The 19424-nt window shown below is 47.4% G+C and overlaps 1 protein-coding gene across 1 annotated transcript in view; it reads left to right on the forward strand.

Annotated features, from left to right (window-relative positions):
- Nucleotides 1–19424, forward strand: part of LOC144499259 (anoctamin-9-like) — a 178046-nt gene that overhangs the window by 89717 nt on the left and 68905 nt on the right. Inside the window, exon 14 of the mRNA XM_078221374.1 lies at nucleotides 9452–9588. Coding sequence (XP_078077500.1) covers nucleotides 9452–9588 — 137 coding nt within the window. The remainder of the gene's footprint in view (nucleotides 1–9451; nucleotides 9589–19424) is intronic.

Below are 19424 nucleotides of genomic sequence, written 5' to 3' on the forward strand. Positions count from 1 at the left end.
TGCTGGATCAAATTACACCCAGTTGGAGAAAGAGGTACTAAGCTTTATCGTGCGGAAATTTCATCAATACCTCGATGGTTATCACTTCGCACCGTTGACGGACCAATGTCCCTTAACAACTATTTTTGGGCTGCATAAAGATATTCCATTGCTTGCTGCAAGCAGATTTCAACGATGGTCTTTAATATTTTCTGCATACTCCTATGAGATCAAGACCGAGAACCATGCTATTGCTGATGCTTTGTCGTGATTGCCTCTGACTACTGATCAAGAATCACCCAGTAGTATTTCCAATATCTTCTACTTTTTGTAGATAGAACACATCCCAGTGACTGCAGCTGAAGTCCAATGACAAACTAGAAATGATCCCTTGATGGAGAAGGTGCAGGAAATGGTGTTAAAAGGGAGGACACCGGAAACGATCCCACATTTTAAAGACGTATGTTCCCAGAAAACATGAGTTGACAATACAGAGCAGATGCCTGTTTTGGGGGATAAGGATAATAAATCCATCACACTTGCAACAAAGTTTTTTTTATTAGTGTCACAAGTAGGCTTACACTAACACTGCAATGAAGTTACTATGAAAATCCCCGAGTCGCCACACTCTGGCGCCTGTTCGGGTACATTGAGGGAGAATTTAGCATGGCTAATGCACCTAACCAGCATGACTTTCGGACTTTCAGAGTATCAGAAGAATTACTTGAAGGACATCCAGACATAGTTTGAATTAAAGAACTTGCAAGGAGCTACTTCTGGTGGACTAGACTAGATGCCCAAATCAAGGATAAAGCAGTACTCTATCAGTCTCATGCCCAGAGAAGGAATGCACTAGTATTGTCCCCATTGCATCCATTGAAATGGCCTATGTCTCCCATGTCTACATATTGACTTTGTACATCCATAAGAGGGCACATGTTCATGATTGTCATTGATGCACATTCTAAATGGCTGGAAGTTGTTCTAATGAAGTCAACAAATGTGGAACAAACCAACAAAAAATGTGGGGTTACGGAGCAGACTCGATGGGTTGAATGGCTTACTTCTGCACTATAGGGATTCTATGATATTATCATAGAAATCATAGAAACCCTACAATACAGAAAGAGGCCATTCGGCCCATCGAGTCTGCACCAACCACAATCCCACCCAGGCCCTACCCCCATATCCCTACATATTTTACCCATTAATCCCTCTAATCTACGCATCCCAGGACTCTAAGGGGCAATTTTAGCATGGCCAATCAACCTAACCTGCACATCTTTGGACTGTGGGAGGAAACCGGAGCACCCGGAGGAAACCCACGCAGACACGAGGAGAATGTGCAAACTCCACACAGACAGTGACCCAAGCCGGGAATCGAACCCAGGTCCCTGGAGCTGTGAAGCAGCAGTGCTAACCACTGTACTACCGTGCCGCATGTGGCATCTCATTATGTGGCATCTCATGATGAGGTTGGCTGGGATTCATCTGACCCGCCCTTACCTCATCAGCTCATACTTCTGGGTGTCATATTTAAATGGCACTTGCGTGCACATTTACTCTCTGAAGCCCAGGTTTTGTTACAACAAGCACTGGAATGGACCCCATAAAAGACAAGTGATGTTCCCGAAGTTCAGCGACAAGGCACCGGCGGCATTCATCCATGTAGTCAAGGACCAGCAAGAGATACTTTACCCCATGATGGAAGGCAGAGATCCACCAAACTCACTACCAAGGCTTGGGAGCAAGTCACCAGGATGGTTGGCACCTGTATTCCTCAGAGAAGGGCTGCTCTCCAGGACAGGAAGAGGATAAATGATCTCATCTGATCATCTAATCTCCTCACTCTAAACTCACACTTGCATCAGGCGTTCGCAGGGGGGCAGACCATAGGGACCTCACACAATACCAACACAAGTGACAGCACCACTGATTCTCTCACACATGCTTATAGATCTTCATCTTTTCTCACATCCTACACAAGCTAAATCTTCAAGCATTACAGTAGTTCACTTAGCACACACTGAAGGCAGGCATGCTTATTTGCTTATCATTCTAATACAGCCACCAGCAAAAAAAGACACACTGCCAGCCAGCCCTTTAGCCCAGGCCACCTTGGATGAGCATCCTGAGGACCCACTAAACGTAGAGTCAGCGCTGCATTAACCTAGACCCTCTGCCAGCGTAGACACACAATTTGGTGCAACCTAGTTTTAGAGCAGGTTCAAGGTCACCATCAAGTGAACATAGCACAGTTTTGAGTCCACAGCAGGTGGGGGTAGTGATAACCAAGGTCACTGACACTTGGAGGATTGCTGGAGCCCAGGCTACTGCTGAATCCAAGAGGTGGAATGGGCCCTCAGAGAGATGTTGGAGCTGCAAAACAGCAGGAACACAGCAGGCAGGGTTGTCAGAAGCTGTCAACACATTCGATGTGGATGGAGGAGTCTGTCAAAGTTATCTCTGTTGTTGTGATGTCAACATGCCAACTTATCGAATTCGCCATTGGAAGTGTGGCAACTGCATGGAGACCTTGGCCCAACAGTTTGTGCTGTATATGTGTGCGGACAGGCAATGGCAAACATTCAAGGAACACATGGGGAAACTGCAGCAACTGTTTATTGCTGTCTGGCCCAAAAGCAAAATGGGTAAGAGGACCAATCCATCGCTTACAAAGGAAATTAGAGATAGTATTCAATCCAAGGAAAAAGCATACAGATAGGCCAAGAAAAATAATAGGTCTGAGGATTGGGAGCAGTTTAGAAGTCAGCAAAGAAAGACCAAGGAATTGATTAAGAAGGGGAAAATACAGCACGAAAGTAAGCTTGCAGGGAACATAAAGACTGACACTAAGAATTTCTATAGATATGTGAAGGGAAAGAGGTTGGTGAAGACAAATATTGGTCCCCTACAGACAGAAATGGGGGAATGTATAATAGGGGACAAAGAAACGGCTGAACAGCTGAATACATACTTTGGTTCTGTCTTCACAAAAGAGGACACAAATTAGATACCAGAAATGTTGGAGAATGTAAGATTTAGTGAGAGGGAAGAACTGAGGGAGATCAATATTAATAGAGAAATGGTGCTGGGAAAATTGATAGAATTGAAGGCGGATAAATCTCCAGGGCCTGATAATCTACATTCCAGAGTACTTAAGGAAGTGGCTCTAGAAATAATGGATGAATTGGTAGTCATCTTCCAGGATTCTATAGACTCTGGAACAATCCCTGCAGATTGGAGGGTAGCTAATGTCACTCCAATATTCAAAAAGGGAGGTAAAGAGAAAATAGGGAATTATAGACCAGTAAGCCTAACATCGGTGATGTGGAAAATTCTCGAATCTATTATCAAGGACTTTTAGAAAGCAGTGGCAGGATCAGACAGAGTCAGCATAGATTTATGAAGGGGAAATCATGCTTGACGAATCTGTTGGAATTCTTTGTAGAGTTGATAAGGGGGAGCCAGTCGATGTGGTATATTTGGATTTTCAGAAAGTGTTTGACAAAGTCCTGCATAAGAGATTATTGTGCAAAATTAAAGGGCATGGGATTGGAGAAGTGTATTGAGATGGATAGAAAACTGGCTGGCAGAGAGGAAACAAAGAGTAGGAATTAATGGGTCCTTTACAAATTGGCAGGCAGTAACTAGTGAGATGCCACAGGATCGGTGCTGGGACTCCAGCTATTCACAACATATATTAATGATTTGGATGAGGGAACAAAATGTAATATCTCAAAGTTTGCAGATGATACTAAGTTGGGTGGGAGGGTGAACTGTGATGAGGACGCAGAGATCCTTCAGAATGATCTGGACAGGTTGGGTGAGTGGGCAAATCAGTGGCAGATGCAGTATAATTCGAATAAATGTAAGGTTATTCACTTTGGATGCAAAAACAAGAATGCAGATTACTACCTGAGTGGCTGTAAATTGGGAGAGGGGAGTGTGCAGCGGGACCTGGGTGTCCTTGTGCACCAATCACTGAAGGTGCAGCAGGCAGTAACAAAGGCAAATGGTATGTTGGCCTTCATTGTGAGAGGTTGGGAGTACAGGAGCAGAGATGTTTTGTTGCAATAACAATAAGAAGTCTAACAACACCAGGTTAAAGTCCAACAGGTTTACTTGGTAGCAAAAGCCACTAGCTTTTGGAGCACTGCTCCTTCATCAGGTGAGTGGGATCACCTGATGAAGGAACAGCGCTTCAAAAGCTGGTAGCTTTTGCTACCAAATAAACCTGTTGGACTTTAACCTGGTGTTGTGAGACTTCTTACTGTGTTTACCCCAGTCCAACGCCGGCATCTCCACATCATTGTTGCAATAATACAGGGCCTTTGTGAGGCCACACTGAGAATATTGTGTGCCGTTTTGGTCTCCTTTTCTGCAGAAGGATGTTCTTGCTCTCGAGGGAGTGCAGCGAAGGTTTACCAGGTTGATTCCGGGGATGGCGGGACTGATGTATGAGGAGAGATTGACTAGGTTAGGATTGTTTTCACTGGAGTTCAGATGAATGAGGGGGGATCTCATAGAGACTTATAAAATTCTAACAGGACTAGACAGGGTAGATGCAGGGAGAATATTCCCAATGGTGGGTTGTCCAGAACCAGGGTCACAGTCTGAGGATTTGGGGTAGACCATTTAGGATGGAGATGAGATATTTCTTCACCAAAAGAGTGGTGAGCCTGTGGAATTCATTACTACAGGAAGGAGTTGATGCCAAAACATTGAATGTATTCAAGAGGCAGCTAGGTATAGCACTTGGGGTGAATGGGATCAAAGGTTATGGGGAGAAAGCAGGATTAAGCTACTGAGTTGGATGATCAGTCATGATCGTGATGAGAGGTGGAGCAGGCTCAAAGGGCCAAATGGCATCCTCCTGCTCCTATCTTTTATGTTTCTACGGACCTGAACATCATCACTATGACCACAAGTGGCTTGCGTCAGTATCCATTCAATAAATGTTCCACATTCCCTGATTGAAATCCTATAGTTAAGATGAGAAATGCTCACTGTTATTATGGCCATGAAGGCCACAGGGAATCATTGATAGATCTCCCTATGGACTTCATGGACAATGAACTACCTTATTGAACGAGTGGAGGCTCACCCAATAGGAAGCTGTTGGAGGGGTTTTTAAGCTTGTTACTCTACTCAGACTGTTGTCCCAAGGTGAAGATTACCTGACTGTAAGTCGCAGGTGTGGCCCTTTCCTTTGGTGCACAATAAAGGATGTTGGTGATGGGAAAATGGTTTTTGGCGGAATTATTACATTAGCGATGAGGAAACATTTTTTTTGCAATCTCTCCCTCCATATAACCTTGGTAAGTGAAGAATCTTTTCTGGTAAGAAAAGGCCATTATGCCTCTTTTTGGGAAACCCGAGCCCCATGACACCAGTGAGGAAGACTGGACCCAATACACTGAGTGCATGTGTTATTTCTTCCATGCGAACAACATTGAAGGAGATGAAAAACAAATTGCCATTGCAATTCACCATTCACCAAATTCACCAAATTCAGAGCAGCTTTCTCGAAGGTCAACCCACGGAAAGCGACTGGCCCAGATGGGGTGCCAGGACGAGCACTTAGATCATGCGCAGATCAGCTGGCGGGGGTATACGCAGACATCTTCAACTTCTCTTTACAACAATCTGAGATCCCTATCTGCTTTAAGAAGATAACCATCATCCCGGTACCTAGGAAAAACCAAGCAGCGTGCCTCAATGACTATCGTCCGGGCTCTGACATCCATCATTATGAAGTGCTTCGAAAGGCTAGTCATGGCACGAATCAATTCCAGCCTCCCAGCAACCTGGATCCACTACAGTTTGCCTATCGTTACAACAGGTCCACAGCAGACACCATCTCCCCGGCCTGCACTAAACTCTGGAACACCTAGATAACAAAGACACCTATGTCAGACTCCCATTTATTGACTACAGCTCAGCCTTCAACACCATTATTCCCACGAAACTCATCTCTAAACTCCATGGCCTGGGCCTCGGCTCTTCCTTCTGCAACTGGATCCTGAACTTCCTAACTCACAGGCCATAATCAGTAAGGATAGACAACAATACCTCCTCCACGATCATCCTCAACACCGGTGCCCCAAAAAGCTGTGTTGTCAGCCTCCTACTATACTCCTTATACACCTATGTCTGTGAGGCCAAATTCCTCTCCAATTCGATTTTTCAAGTTTGCTGACGATTTCTGATAGATTTCTGATCAATAAGGGTTATGGGGAGCGGGCGGGTAAGTGGAACTAAACCACTATCAGATCAGCCATGATCTTATTGAATGGCAGGGCAAGCTCGAGGGGCTAAATGGCCTACTCCTGCTCCTATTTCTTATGTTCTTATTACGACACCATCGTAGTGGGACAGACCTCAAACAATGACGAGACAGTACAGGAATGCAATAAAGAATCTGGTGAACTGGTACAGCGACAATAACCTCTCTCTCAATGTCAACAAAACAAAGGAGATTGTCATCGACTTCAAGAAGCGTAGAGGAGAATGTGCCCCTGTCTACATCAGCGGGGACGAAGTAGAAAGGGTTGAGAGCTTCAAGTTTTTAGGTGTCCAGAGCACCAACAACCTGTCCTGGTCTCCCCATGCCGACACTATAGTTACAAAAGCCCACCAACGCCTCTTCTTTCTCAGAAGACTAAGGAAATTTGGCATTTCAACTATGACTCTCACCAACTTTTACAGATGCACCACAAAAAACATTCTGGTTGTATCACAGCTTGGTATGGCTCCTGCTCTGCCCAAGACTGCAAGAAACTACAAAAGGTCATGAATGTAGCCCAATCCATCACACAGCCTCCCATCCATTGACTCTGCCTATACTTCCCACTGCCTCAGAAAAGCAGCCAGCATAATTAAGGACCCCATGCATGCCGGACATTCTCTCTTCACCTTCTTCTGTTGGGAAAAAGATACAAATGTCTGAGGTCATGTACCAACTGACTCGAGGACAGCTTCTTCCCTGCTGTCATCAGACTTGAATGGATCTACCTTGCATTAAGTTGATCTTTCTCTACACCCTAGCTATGACTGTAACACTACATTCTGCACTCACTCGTTTCCTTCTCTATGAACGGCTTTGTCTGTATAGCGCGCAAGAAACAATACTTTTCATTGTATGCTAATACATGTGACAATAATAAAATCAAAAAGTGATATTGTTCACAGCATGCGGGGCCCCGACTTTCAACATGAAAAGTCTGACCTATCCGGTTGCCCCTGACTCAAAAACTTTTAATGAACTAGTAAACCTCGTTTTAAAAAAAAGCACTATGATCCTAAGCCCTCTGTAATCCTCCAGAGGTATTGCTTCAACATGGCTGGGAGAACCCCTGGGGAATCTGTCACTGAATTCTTGATTAGATTGCAAAAATGGCTGAATATTGTGAATTTGGAGCGCCTCTTAATGAAATGTTGTGAGACAGATGGGATTGTGGCATAAATGACCTAACCACTCAAAAGAATTTGTTGGACTTTAAAAAAAGCCATTTGAATTAGCTGCTGAGAATACAAAAAAAGGGGCACAGGAACTACAGGGGGTATCAGGCAGCAATGTCCTCCAACTAGGGGGAGGGACCACATGTAATCAGTCCTTAATGGAGAATGCTCATGCAAACCAGGTGTTAAGGTTCCTTTTTCAAAAGGAGCCCCCTCGTGTCACCACCAGACTCAAGAAAAGGCAGAGATGACCCCAAGAAAGGTGCAGTTGCCAGATGACAAAGTATTGCAGGCAATGTCAAAAAACATAGCCAAGGTGAAGTTTCAGGAACAGGTAAAACATGTGTTCTCCAAGAAGAAAGCCAAGACCAGTATCTCAGTGTGTCGTGCAGGTATCCTCTCTTCCAGAATTAGGGACACTACAACTGAATCATATTATCACAACAAAGGTTGCCCCAACAGTGTTAGAATTACTGGTGAATGGCCATCCCTTGAGACCCCCCCCCCCCCCCACCCATCATCAGACCTCCCCACCCTGGGTTGCCAGCATCAGGACTCTCCCAATGAGACCCGCTATGCCCCCTCCTGCATACCCTCCGTGCCCACCAATTACCCTGCACACCCTCCTCTGTTGACAACTCCCCTCCCCCTTGCATTGCCCTCCCTTGCGTATCCTCCTTCCCTGCATAAGCACTCTTTGTTAATAGTTCCCCCCATCAAAGCCCCACACCCACACAGGCCCCACAACCTTGGCATTGCCAGGTGGGCCCTGCCAGGGTGCCACTGCCTGATGGGCACTGCCTCACCCTGTGGACATATGGCACCTTTGATGCCCTGTCCCCATGCCTTAACTCCTGTGCACTATGGTGAGTCATTATGTTCAGATATTTTCCTCTAAGCTGTCCTCCAAAATCAGTGCTAGTTTCCGAGCTGGTGCTGGCAACAATCACATAAAGTGATGGTGTATGCTCAATAATGCTGAGCTTCTCTACATATATGAGAAGATGATGTTAACATCCTGAACAGAGGAAATGAAAAAGAGGGACAAGAATTTGCTTGTGGTGTGAGGGACAACAAAGAGAAAAAAGTGGATATTGCAAACATTTATATGGATTGAGAGAAAAGACAGAAGAGGCAAACCCAAGTGGAGCAACCTTCTGCAAATAAGGGGTGAAAGCATTTGTGAAAGTCTTGTGAGGTGCTTGTTGAATATGGCTATCATGATGGAAGAAGTATTAGTGTGTATGTGAGTTGTGGGTAAGTAAGGGTTGTAGTAGTTTGAGTGTACAAGCATAAGGTGATGGAAATGTAGTAAAACGTGCTGCAGTGATTGTAGAAGAATGGATGTTAGTATTGTGTGTACTGTCAGTGGTATAACTGTATAATTAATGAGGCTCTGAGTTGCCCTGCTGTGATCAGAAAGTATTTTAGCACTCTCCTCTTTTTGGATAATTTATTTTCTTTCTGTCATTGCAGCCAAGTCCTTGGTGCACCATTGACATACCCAGTAATCTCTTCTAACTGTTCCCTGAGTATATACCTGGAAGACTTCTGTTCCCAGGAGAGAAAAAGGATGTGTCTCCTTTTCTCTGTTGTCTGCACCAAGGCCTCCAGTGGATCATCAGTGAATCTTTGCGTCTGCTTACTTCTTCCTTCAGCCAGTTGTCCTTGGAAATCCACAACACATCTCTTCTTTAGAGTTGCTGACTGCCTTTAAGTACACTCACATAATGTCACCCACATTTTCAGTAAGCAAGCAGCCTGTAATAGTGAGGGAAGAACTGGCGGTACATTTGGATGATCAAAATTTGTAGGTAGCAGAGATTTGCTGGTTACCTTAACCTTCATTGGTGAAAATGATGTGTGCTTCATCCATTGCACACACATTTTTGGATGAACTCTAATTTCTAGGTCTTAGGATTTTATGAAGTGCAATGTGATGGAATTCAAATCTTGATGTTATATGGATCTGTGTACTCGTTTACCTTTAATTATCCTTGTTTTACAGAGCCTTTAAACGTAAATGGAGGAAAAGAACAAGGTTAGCAAACCAGAGTGTAGAGGATGTAACTAAACACTGGATCAAAAACTACAGCTTAAATGAATTCAACTCTTATTCTTTTTTCAATGAGTTCTTAGAAATGGGTAAGTCTATTAAATTTAAACACATTCTCTCTTATACCCACCCAACCCTCATCATAGAATCATAGAAACCCTACAGTGCAGAAAGAGGCCATTTGACCCATCGAGTCTGCACCGACCACAATCCCACCCACCCCCATATCCCTACACATTTACCCGCTAATCCCTCTAACCTACGCATCTGAGGACACTAATTTTAGCATGGCCAATCAACCTAACCCGCACATCTTTGGACTGTGGGAGGAAACCGGAGCACCCGGAGGAAACCCACCCAGACGCGGGGAGAATGTACAACTCCACACAGACAGTGACCCAAGCCGGGAATCAAATCCAGGTCCGTGGAGCTGTGAAGCCACAGTGCTAACCACTGTGCTACCGTGCCGCCCTATTGCAGTGTAGAGCTGATTATCTTCTGAAGTGTCAAGCAGCAGTGTCGGTGGTCACTACTGCATAGGTTCTGGGTGTGTTTTAATGGGGGAGGAGGGATGGAGGGTCTGTGGGGGAGAATGGAGGGGCTGCGTTGTTGGGGGGCTGTGGGGGGAAATGGGGGGCTGTGTTGCTGGGGGCTGTGGGGGGGAATGGGGGTTGTGTTACTGGGGGGCTGTGGGGAGGAATGGGGGGGCTGTGCTGCTGGGGGGAAGTGGGGAGGTATGGGGAGTGTGTGTTGCTGGGGGGCTGTGGGGGGGAATATTGGGAGTATGTGTTGCTGGGGACTGTGGGGGGGTGGGGTAATGGGGAATGTGTGTTGCTGTGCCCGGAGGTGACAGAATTCTTTAACCTCTCCATCTGTTTCTCCCCTTCCCCAAATTCGCCCCCACTTCAGATTAATGAGATGACTTTTGCAAAGCAATGCATTGATCTTGCTGTTCCTTTGGCTTCTGCTGGAGCAGAGGAGGAAGAGCAGGAAGATGAATTGTAGGCATGGGAGGCCCAGGCCTTACCACACACAGGAGGAGAGGGAGTCAACCACCGAAGGCAGGATGTGGCCGCCATTCACCGGGGGGTGGCAGGAGAAGGTGGGAGCAGAGACCCCGGCAGTTCCATACGTGAGTGTCCTTCGAGCAACTGTCAGACATCGCATGCCGCCGACAGCTCCATCTCCAAAAGGAGACAGCGTAACGCCTGTCCCATTTGTTGCAGGAACTTGCACCTCAGGGCATGAGGGTGTACCCACTCCTGATGACTGTGAAAGTGACGACCGCCTTAAACTTTTATGCCACGGGTCCTTCCAGACTGCCAATGGAGACCTTTGTGGCATTTCATAATCATCCATCCACAAGTGTGTGAAGGAGGTCATGGATGCTCTGTATGCTGAACTGGCCAGGATATCAAATTTGACCTGGATCAGGCCCAGCAGGAAATGCGGGCTGCAAGATTCGCAGCCATCGCGGGAATGCCCAATATGCAGGGGGCTATAGACCTCACCCACGCTGCCCTCAAGGCCCTGGTGAAGAATCCAGGAAGATTACTGAATAGAAAGGGCTTCCATTCAATGAATGTGCAATTGGTACTTGACCATCAGCTCAACATTATGCACGTCTGGGCCAGACACCCTGCAGCATGCATGACAACTTCATATTTAGGAGTTCTGATGTCACGGAGGTCTTTGAGGAGGAAACCAGGGTGCAGGGATGGCTCGTGGGGCACATGAGGTACCCACTTCGAACTTGGCTGATGATGCCTGTGCGGAGGCCTGAGACTGAGGCAGAGACCCGATATAATGAGGCCCACGTTGCCATTCAAAAGTGGAGTAGTGCATAGGGCACCTCAAGATGCAGTTCAGGTGCCTGGATCGCTATGGCGGGGCCCTCCAATATAGCTGCTTGATATCGTCCCGCATTGTGGTCGTGTGCTGTGCCCTACACAACCTGGCGCAGCAGCGAGGAGGCCTTCTTGAGGAGGAGGATGTGGAGGCTGACCAGCCAAGCGTCGCTGGGAAGGAGGCCGCCGAGCAGGAGGAGGAGGAAGAGGAGGAGGAGGACGACGAAGAGCAACACCACCCAGGCATTGGAGGGCTGGCGGCAGCAAGGGTCAGGCATGCCAAGGCGGCGAGGGAGACCCTGATCAACACTTGCTTTGGGCAATAGGTGGCTGTGGTTGCCACACGTGGGTTCCCTTCTCTCCCCCTCCTCCACCCCTCGTAGTCCTACAAGCCAGGGTACACTGTGTTAGCGAGTTTCTTTGGCAGGCAGGAGGGTGATAACGACTCATTAAGCACCATTGTGATGATGCCCTGGTGCAAAGCAGTCTGACTCCTACCTGTGCTCAGCATACAAGCCAGCACCTGGGCCCACATCTATGTCATGGGTAAGGGATCACTAAACCCCCTATACAAGGCCCCAGGGTGGGTGGGCTTTGGGAGGGGAGAAATCTCTTGTGGGTTCTGGGGACGCCATGGCAGATGCTGTAAGTTGCTGCCAAAACATGCCACCCACTGTAGTCAGTGATTTATTTGAGCACCTTCATTTTCTCAGTGACAGAGCATTGAGGGACCTCCCCCACTGACGTCAACATGCCTCCGGCGACCATCAGGGTAAGAACGTTCCTGTTAGAGGCAAATCTGAAACAAATTAGTCAGAGGCAGGTGGTGAAATAACTTATTGGTGCTAATAAAAGTACCGATTGATAAATGATGACATAAAAACATGTGAACAGGAGTCATTAAAATGCATAAATATTCTATCTACCTAGTGCTGCCCTTCACCCGTGCTGTCTTAGTGCTGCTCCAACTTCCTAACTTTATGTGGGCTACCGCTACGTCTTGGTGCCTCCCCAGGATGTACATCGGAGGTTGAGGTGGTCACTTGCCTACCATGCTCCATGACCTGTGATACCCTTGGCGATCGTCCTCTGGAGGGCCTGGACCTTGAGGGCCCTGGCCGGCTTCCAGGTGTCTGGGACATTTCCATGACACCCTTTTCATCCCGCTGCCCCTGAGATGCCCCGATGTCAGGAGAGGGGGAGTCAGAAGGTGTAGCCACAGCCGTTGTCTCCTGCGTGGAAGGTCCCGACACGGGCTCGAGCCTTTCCTCCTCCCTCGGGGGTCCTATGGGCCCTGGATCATTCCATGGGATGGCGGTGCTTCTGAAGTGAGCTCCGGAAGCGCTGGCGTCACCTGACCCTGCCTGTCCTGGAGGACCACCTGAGTTCTCGCCATGGTGGTCGAGCCCTCTGCGATGGCCACCTGAGTCGGGGGCCACCTGTCAATGGCCACAGCAAGTGCCCTCTGAGACTGGGTGACGCTCTGCAGGCCCTCAGCCATGACCCCCTGTGACTGGGCCACGTTCTCAAGGGCTGCTGCCATAGCCCACTGTGTCTCGGTGCTGTCCTGCTATGTCTCCTGCAAGCTCTAGAGCCTCTCAGCCATGGGCCACAGAATCTCGAGAAGCCTGTTGAGGCCCTCAGCTGTGGCCCACTGTGACTGGGCCGTGGCCCTCTGGAATTCCACCGTCACCTGCTGTGCCTCAGCCATTGCTTGGAACCTGCCACTCGTGGTGAGGATCTCCTGCTCAGGCTTTCCACCGCAGACGCCACCCTTGCAGTGTTGGCCTGGGAACCATGCAAGACAGGCATTGACTGGTCCGCCTGAAAGCTTTGGAACTCCTCCCAACAGCCTCTCAGTTGGTCCAGTGTTGGTGTCAGCCCCACTGCATTCCCTGGCTCTGTTGCTGCATCTCCAACAGCTGAGGGAGAAGTGATTGCAGAGGCCCAGCATGTAGCCTGGGGCCAACCTCTTCTCTGGATGCCCCCATATGCCAGAGGCCTCGGACGTTCCCTCCTCCATCTGATGTACATCAGCAGATGTGTCGTGCACACCAGAGAGTGACCCAGATACCTTGCCACTAACTTGACCTACCAATGTGAGAGTCTCTGAGATGGTGAATTGCGAGGCGGAAGCTGACGCCAAACTGATGCCAGTCTCAGAGGTCCCTTCACCGGCGTTCTCTGTCAGGGGTAGGATGGGTGGTAGCAGCAGTGGGGGCCGCAATGCTAGATGGCCCAGGCGCGTCGGGGCCCCTTCCTGCAACACAGGACACAAGGTTAAGTGCAAGGGAGGAAGAGGAAACTGGGGTGCATGTAATTTACTGGAGATATCTCCAATGAGTGGAGGATTGGCAAATGCTCACTTCCATGCTCCAGCCCGACCATGCTGTCACTTATCGTCCGCATCCCCTCCTCGCCCACAGGTTCCAGCGCCCGCTCCTCAGAGGGGGTGAGGACTCAGATGTCAGGCTCACCGCCCCCTGTCTTTGCCCTCTCCCGATGGTTATGGGCATTCTCTTGTGGGGACAGAAGGAGCCATGAAAAATCTGATGACATGAGTCCTGCAGGGTATCATGGGTGGCCTTCAGAGGGCAGAGGGCTGTGATATTCTTGGTGGGGGGGGGGGGGGGGGAAGGAGGGAGGTGCTGGGGGGTCAAGGGCTGGAAGTATGCAGGGTGCTGAGGGTGGAGGGATCTGGGGGTCATTTAGGGGAAAGATGCTAGATGAGGTTAAACACTCATCCTTGCTGCCCGGATTAGGTCATTCATTTTTTTTCCGGCACTGCTCTCCAGTTCTCCTGGCCAGTGCCCTGGCACTAACACACTCTGCACAGCCTCCCAGGCTGCTCTTCCATCGCTTCTCCTGGGATGATGTCCTGCTGGGGAGAAGAGAGTGTCCCGCCTTGCCTCCACTGCCCCCACCAACCTGGCCAGGTCAGATTCTGAAAATCTGGGTGCTGACTTCCTGGAGGCCATTTCTTTCTGCACTGCCTGCCTGTCTGTCCTTCCTTGGGGTTTATATGGAGCTGTCACTTGTTAGGGCAGTTCAGCTGCAGGCAGTACGGGCGAGTCATATGCAAGTTTAATGAAATTTACCTTGTTACCATGGAGGGGAAGCCAAGTCACCACTTGCAGGTGAGCTGATGGGGCGGTGTGTGTGTGTGTGTGGGGGGTGAGGAGCAGGGGCGGGGTGGTGCAGCTGGGTGGAGAATCTGTGCCTCTGTGATGATCGGGACAGGGGAGAGAGAGGATCATGTCAGGCAGCCATTGGGGCCAGAGGGTGATGAGGGGCCATGTGCAAGTGGGTCCAGGGGGACATAAGGGGGTCAGTAATGTTGGGGGGGGTGGGTTCTGATGTCCGTGGGGGGGGAGGGGGAGACTGTCTGGTGAATTAGGCCCCGCCCACTGCCTCTCGTGGCTAGAAGCAGACTAACCCAAAATTTCAGAGACAGATTGGGTGTGAAAACTCACCCAAAAAACAGATTAGCAACTTTCCCATTTTCACGCTAGCTGGACACTTAGAAAAAATTCCACCCGTGGTGAACAGGGTGCAATAATTAGGTTAATAATTTGATTTCCAGATAGTGGCGATGGATAAAGTCAGCAGTGTGTGGCATGTTGAGCATTATGCAGGCTTGTGGTAGATTCCTCCTTGTAATATATTTGCATGCTATGCATACTCATTGCATGAGGACTTTTTCATTATATTCTACCTCATGATAAAATCAGTGACACATGGGAATCTCATGGCACCTAGTTCACAGTCATTTAAAAGTGGCATGCACCTGTCGCCTTTGTGCAATTGTGTGTAAGGTCAGCAGTTTTCCTTGTTTAATTTGATGGCATAAGGGAGAGGAGTGGGAGAATGGACTCTTGCTTGGAGGCTCAGGACTGACAAGGGTGACTCAGTGGTGAGGGGTTTTTGGAGTGACACAGGGCATTGAGGAGTGGAACAAGAATACAGCAGGGGACAAAGAGTGGGTTGGGGGTATGGAGGAGTGAAGTGGGATAGGCCCGGTGTCCTGGATCTGATGGAGGGAGTTAGTGGGGTCATTCAGTTAGGTTAGAAAATGAGGAGCCTAAAGTGCTGTGTCAGTACTGCCCAAATGTGTGTCCAACTCAGGATGTTGCCTGGCAGAGTCCTTACAAAGCGTTGAGTTCACCTACAACAATTCAGTTACCCTTGCTGAGAATGATCTTGGACAATGTGCTTTACAATGCATAGAAGGGAGGACCAGCTGAGCCAGCAAGTTCATTCAAGTCCATCAGAGTGGCGAATACAACACTGGACACTAACATGAATATTCAATAAAGATGAATGCAAAAAAAAGACAAAAGGAAATTTCCCTAACTCCCCTATAACCATCAATGTATGAGAATCATGAGGCATGGCAGTACAGTTAGCTCTCTGACTTAGCTCGGCTCAGCAAATAACGATGATGCATTAGAAACTAGAAGCAGGATTAGGCCATTCGGCCCTTCGAGTCTGCTCTGCAATTCATTTTGATCATGGCTGATCATCGAATTCAATATCCTGTTTCCCCTCTTTCCCCCATATCCCTTGATCCCTTTAGGCCCTAGAGATATATCTAATTTCTTCTTGAAATCAGACAACATTTTGGCCTCAACTACACTTTGTGGTAGTGAATTCCACACATTCACCACCCTCTGGATAAAGACATTTCTCCTCACCTCAGTTCTAAAGGTTTATCCTTTCTACTCAAACTATGACCCCTAGTTCTGGACTCCCCCAACATTGGAAACATACTTTCTGAATCTACCCTATCTAACCCTGTTAAAATTTTATAAGTTTCTATGACATCCTCTCTCACTTTTCTAAATTCCAGTGAATATAATCCTAACCAACTTAGTCTCTCCTCATATGACAGACCTGCTATCCCAGGAATCAGCCTGGTAAACCTTCACTACACTCTCTCTATGGCAAGGACATCCTTCCTCAGATAAGGACACCAAAATTACACATAATACTCCAGGTATGGTTTCACCAACGCCCTATACGATTGCAGCAAAACATCCCTATCCTTATTCTCAAATCCTCTCGCAATGAAGGCCCACATATCATTTGCCTTCTTTATTGCCTGCTGTACCTGCGTGCTTACTCTCAGCGACTAATGCACGAGGACACCAAGGTCCCACTGAGTATCGACCTCTCTCAGTTTACACCCGTTCAACTAATAATCTATCTTCCTATTATTGCTATCTATGTGGATAACCTCACATTTATCCACATTATACTGCATCTGCCATCCATATGCCCACACACTCAGCCTGTCCAAATCACTCTGAAGCATCTCTGCATCCTCCTCACAGCTCACCCTCCCACCCAACTTAGTATCATCTGCAAATTTGGAGATAATACATCCAGTTCCCTCTTCCAAATCATTAATACATAATGTGAACCCGTATAGACTGATTGGGCGAACCCTCAAATATAATCCATTTCAGTACTGCCGTGATGTTCCCCCTAATCAAAAACGCAACTCCCCCTCCTCTCTTACCTCCTGTTCTATCTTTCCTATAGTATCTGTACCCTGGAACATTGAGCTGCCAATCCTGCTGTTCCCTTGGCCATGTTTCAGTAATAACTATAATATCCCAGTCCCATGTACCATCCGTGCCCTGAGTTCATCTGCCTTGCCCATCAAGCCTCTTGCGTTGAAACAAATGCAGTTTAATTTAGACTTCCCTTGCTCTCTGCCCTGCTTTCTTAGACCATCTATCTAGTCATGTTTTGTACACTCCCTGTGTTTTATTTTTCTTGGCCTTACTGGACCTATTCATTGAGTTCTCCACAGTCTCTGTACTCTGTACTGTGGCCCTTTTTGATTTTTGACTTTGGTTTCTCTGCCTTTCACTTTTCCCCTTGCTGCCTTTTGTTTCTGTCCCCACTTTACTTCCCTCTGACTTTCTGCATCGGTTCCCAGCCCTCTGCCACATTAGTTTAAACCCTCCCCAACAGCACTAGCAAACACTCCCCCTAGGACACTGATTTCAGTCCTGCCCAGGTGCAGACCATCCGATTTGTACTGGTCCCACCTCCCCCAAAACTGGTTCCAATGTCTCAGGAATTTGAATCCCTCCGTCTTGCACCATTTCTCAACCCACGTATTCATCTTAGCTATCCTGACATTCCTACTCTGACTAGTACGTGGTACTGATAGCAATCCTGAGATTACGACCTTTGAGGTCCTACTTTTTAGTTTAATTTCTAACTCCCTGAATTCAGCTTGTAGGACCTCTATAGATACATGAAGAGAAAGAGGTTGGTGAGGACAAATGTAGGTCCCCTACAGACAGAAACGGGGGAATGTATAATAGGGGACAAAGAAATGGCTGAGCAACTGAATACATGCTTCGGTTCTTTCTTCACAAAAGAGGACACAAATCAGATGCCAGAAATGTTGAAGAATGCAAGATTTAGTGAGAGGGAAGAACTGAGGGAGATCAGTATTAGTAGAGAAATGGTGCTGGGAAAATTGATGTAATTGAAAGCTGATAAATCCCCAGGGACTGATAATCTACAGATTGGAGGGTAGCTAATGTCACTCCAATATTCAAAAAGGGAGGTAGGGAGAAAACAGGGAATTATAGACCTGTAAGCTGAACATCAGTAGTGGGGAAAATTCTCGAATCCATTATCAAGGACTTTATTGTGGAGCATTTAGAAAGCAGTGGCAGGATCAGACAGAGTCAACATGGATTTATGAAGGAGAAATCATGCTTGCTAAATCTGTTAGAATTCTTTGAAGATGTAACTAGTAGAGTTGACAAGGAGGAGCCAATCGATGTTGTATATTTGGACTTTCAGAAACCGTTTGACAAATTCCCGCATGAGAGATTATCGTGCAAGATTAAAATGCATGGGATTGGGAAAGTGTATTGAGATGGATAGAAAACTGGTTGGCAGAGAGGAAACAAAGAGTAGGAATTAATGGGTGCTTTTCAAATTGGCAGGCAGTAACCAGTGAGATGCCACAGGGATCGGTGCTGTGACCCCAGCTATTCACAACATATATTAATGATTTGGATGAGGGATCAAAATGTAACATCTCAAAGTTGCAGATGATACCAAGTTGGGTGGGAGGGTGAACTGAGATGAGGATGCAGGGATCCTTCAGAATGATCTGGACAGGTTGAGTGAGTGGGCACTTCAGTGGCAGATGCAGTGTAATTTGAATAAATGTGAGGTTATTCACTTTGGAAGCAAAACAAGAAGGCAGATTACTTCCTGAATGGCTGTAAATTGGGCGAGGGAAGTGTGCAGCGGGACCTGGGTGTCCTTGTGCACCAGTCACTGAAAGTAAACATGCAGGTGCAGCAGGCAATAAAGAAGGCAAATGGTATGTTGGCCTTCATTGCGAGAGGTTGAGAGTGCAGGACCAGGGATGTGTTGTTGCAATTATACAGGGCCTTAGTGAATCCACACCTAGAGTATTGTGTGCAGTTTTGGTCTCCTTTTCTGAGGAAGGATGTTCTTGCTCTCGAAGGAGTGCAGCGAAGGTTTACCAGGCTGATTCCAAGGATGGTGGGACTGATGTATGAGGAGAGATTGACTAGGTTAGGCTTGTTTTCGCTGGAGTTCAGACGAATGAGGGGGGATTTCATAGAGACTTATAAAATTCTAACAGGACTAGACAGGGTAAATGTAGGGAGGATGTTCCCGATGGTAGGTGTGTCCAGAACCAGAGGTCACAGTCTGAGGATTCAGGGTAGACCATTTAGGACACAGGTGAGCAGACATTTCTTCACCCAAAGAGTGGTGAGCCTGTGGAATTCATTATTACAGAAAATAGTTGATGCCAAAACATTGGATGTATTCAAGAGGCAGTTAGATATAGCACTTGGGGCGAATCAGATCAAAGGTTATGGGGTGAAAGCGGGATTAGGCTATTGAGTTGGACGATCAGCCATGATCGTAATGAATGGCGGAGCAGGCTCTAAGGGCCAAATGGCCTCCTGCTCCAATCTTCTATGTTTCTATATTTCATCCCATTTTTAACTTATATCATTGGTGCTTATATGCACCACGACAGCTGACAGTTCACCTCCCCCTCC

The sequence above is a fragment of the Mustelus asterias genome, chromosome 9 (assembly GCF_964213995.1).
Source record: "Mustelus asterias chromosome 9, sMusAst1.hap1.1, whole genome shotgun sequence".
Lineage (NCBI taxonomy): Eukaryota > Metazoa > Chordata > Chondrichthyes > Carcharhiniformes > Triakidae > Mustelus > Mustelus asterias.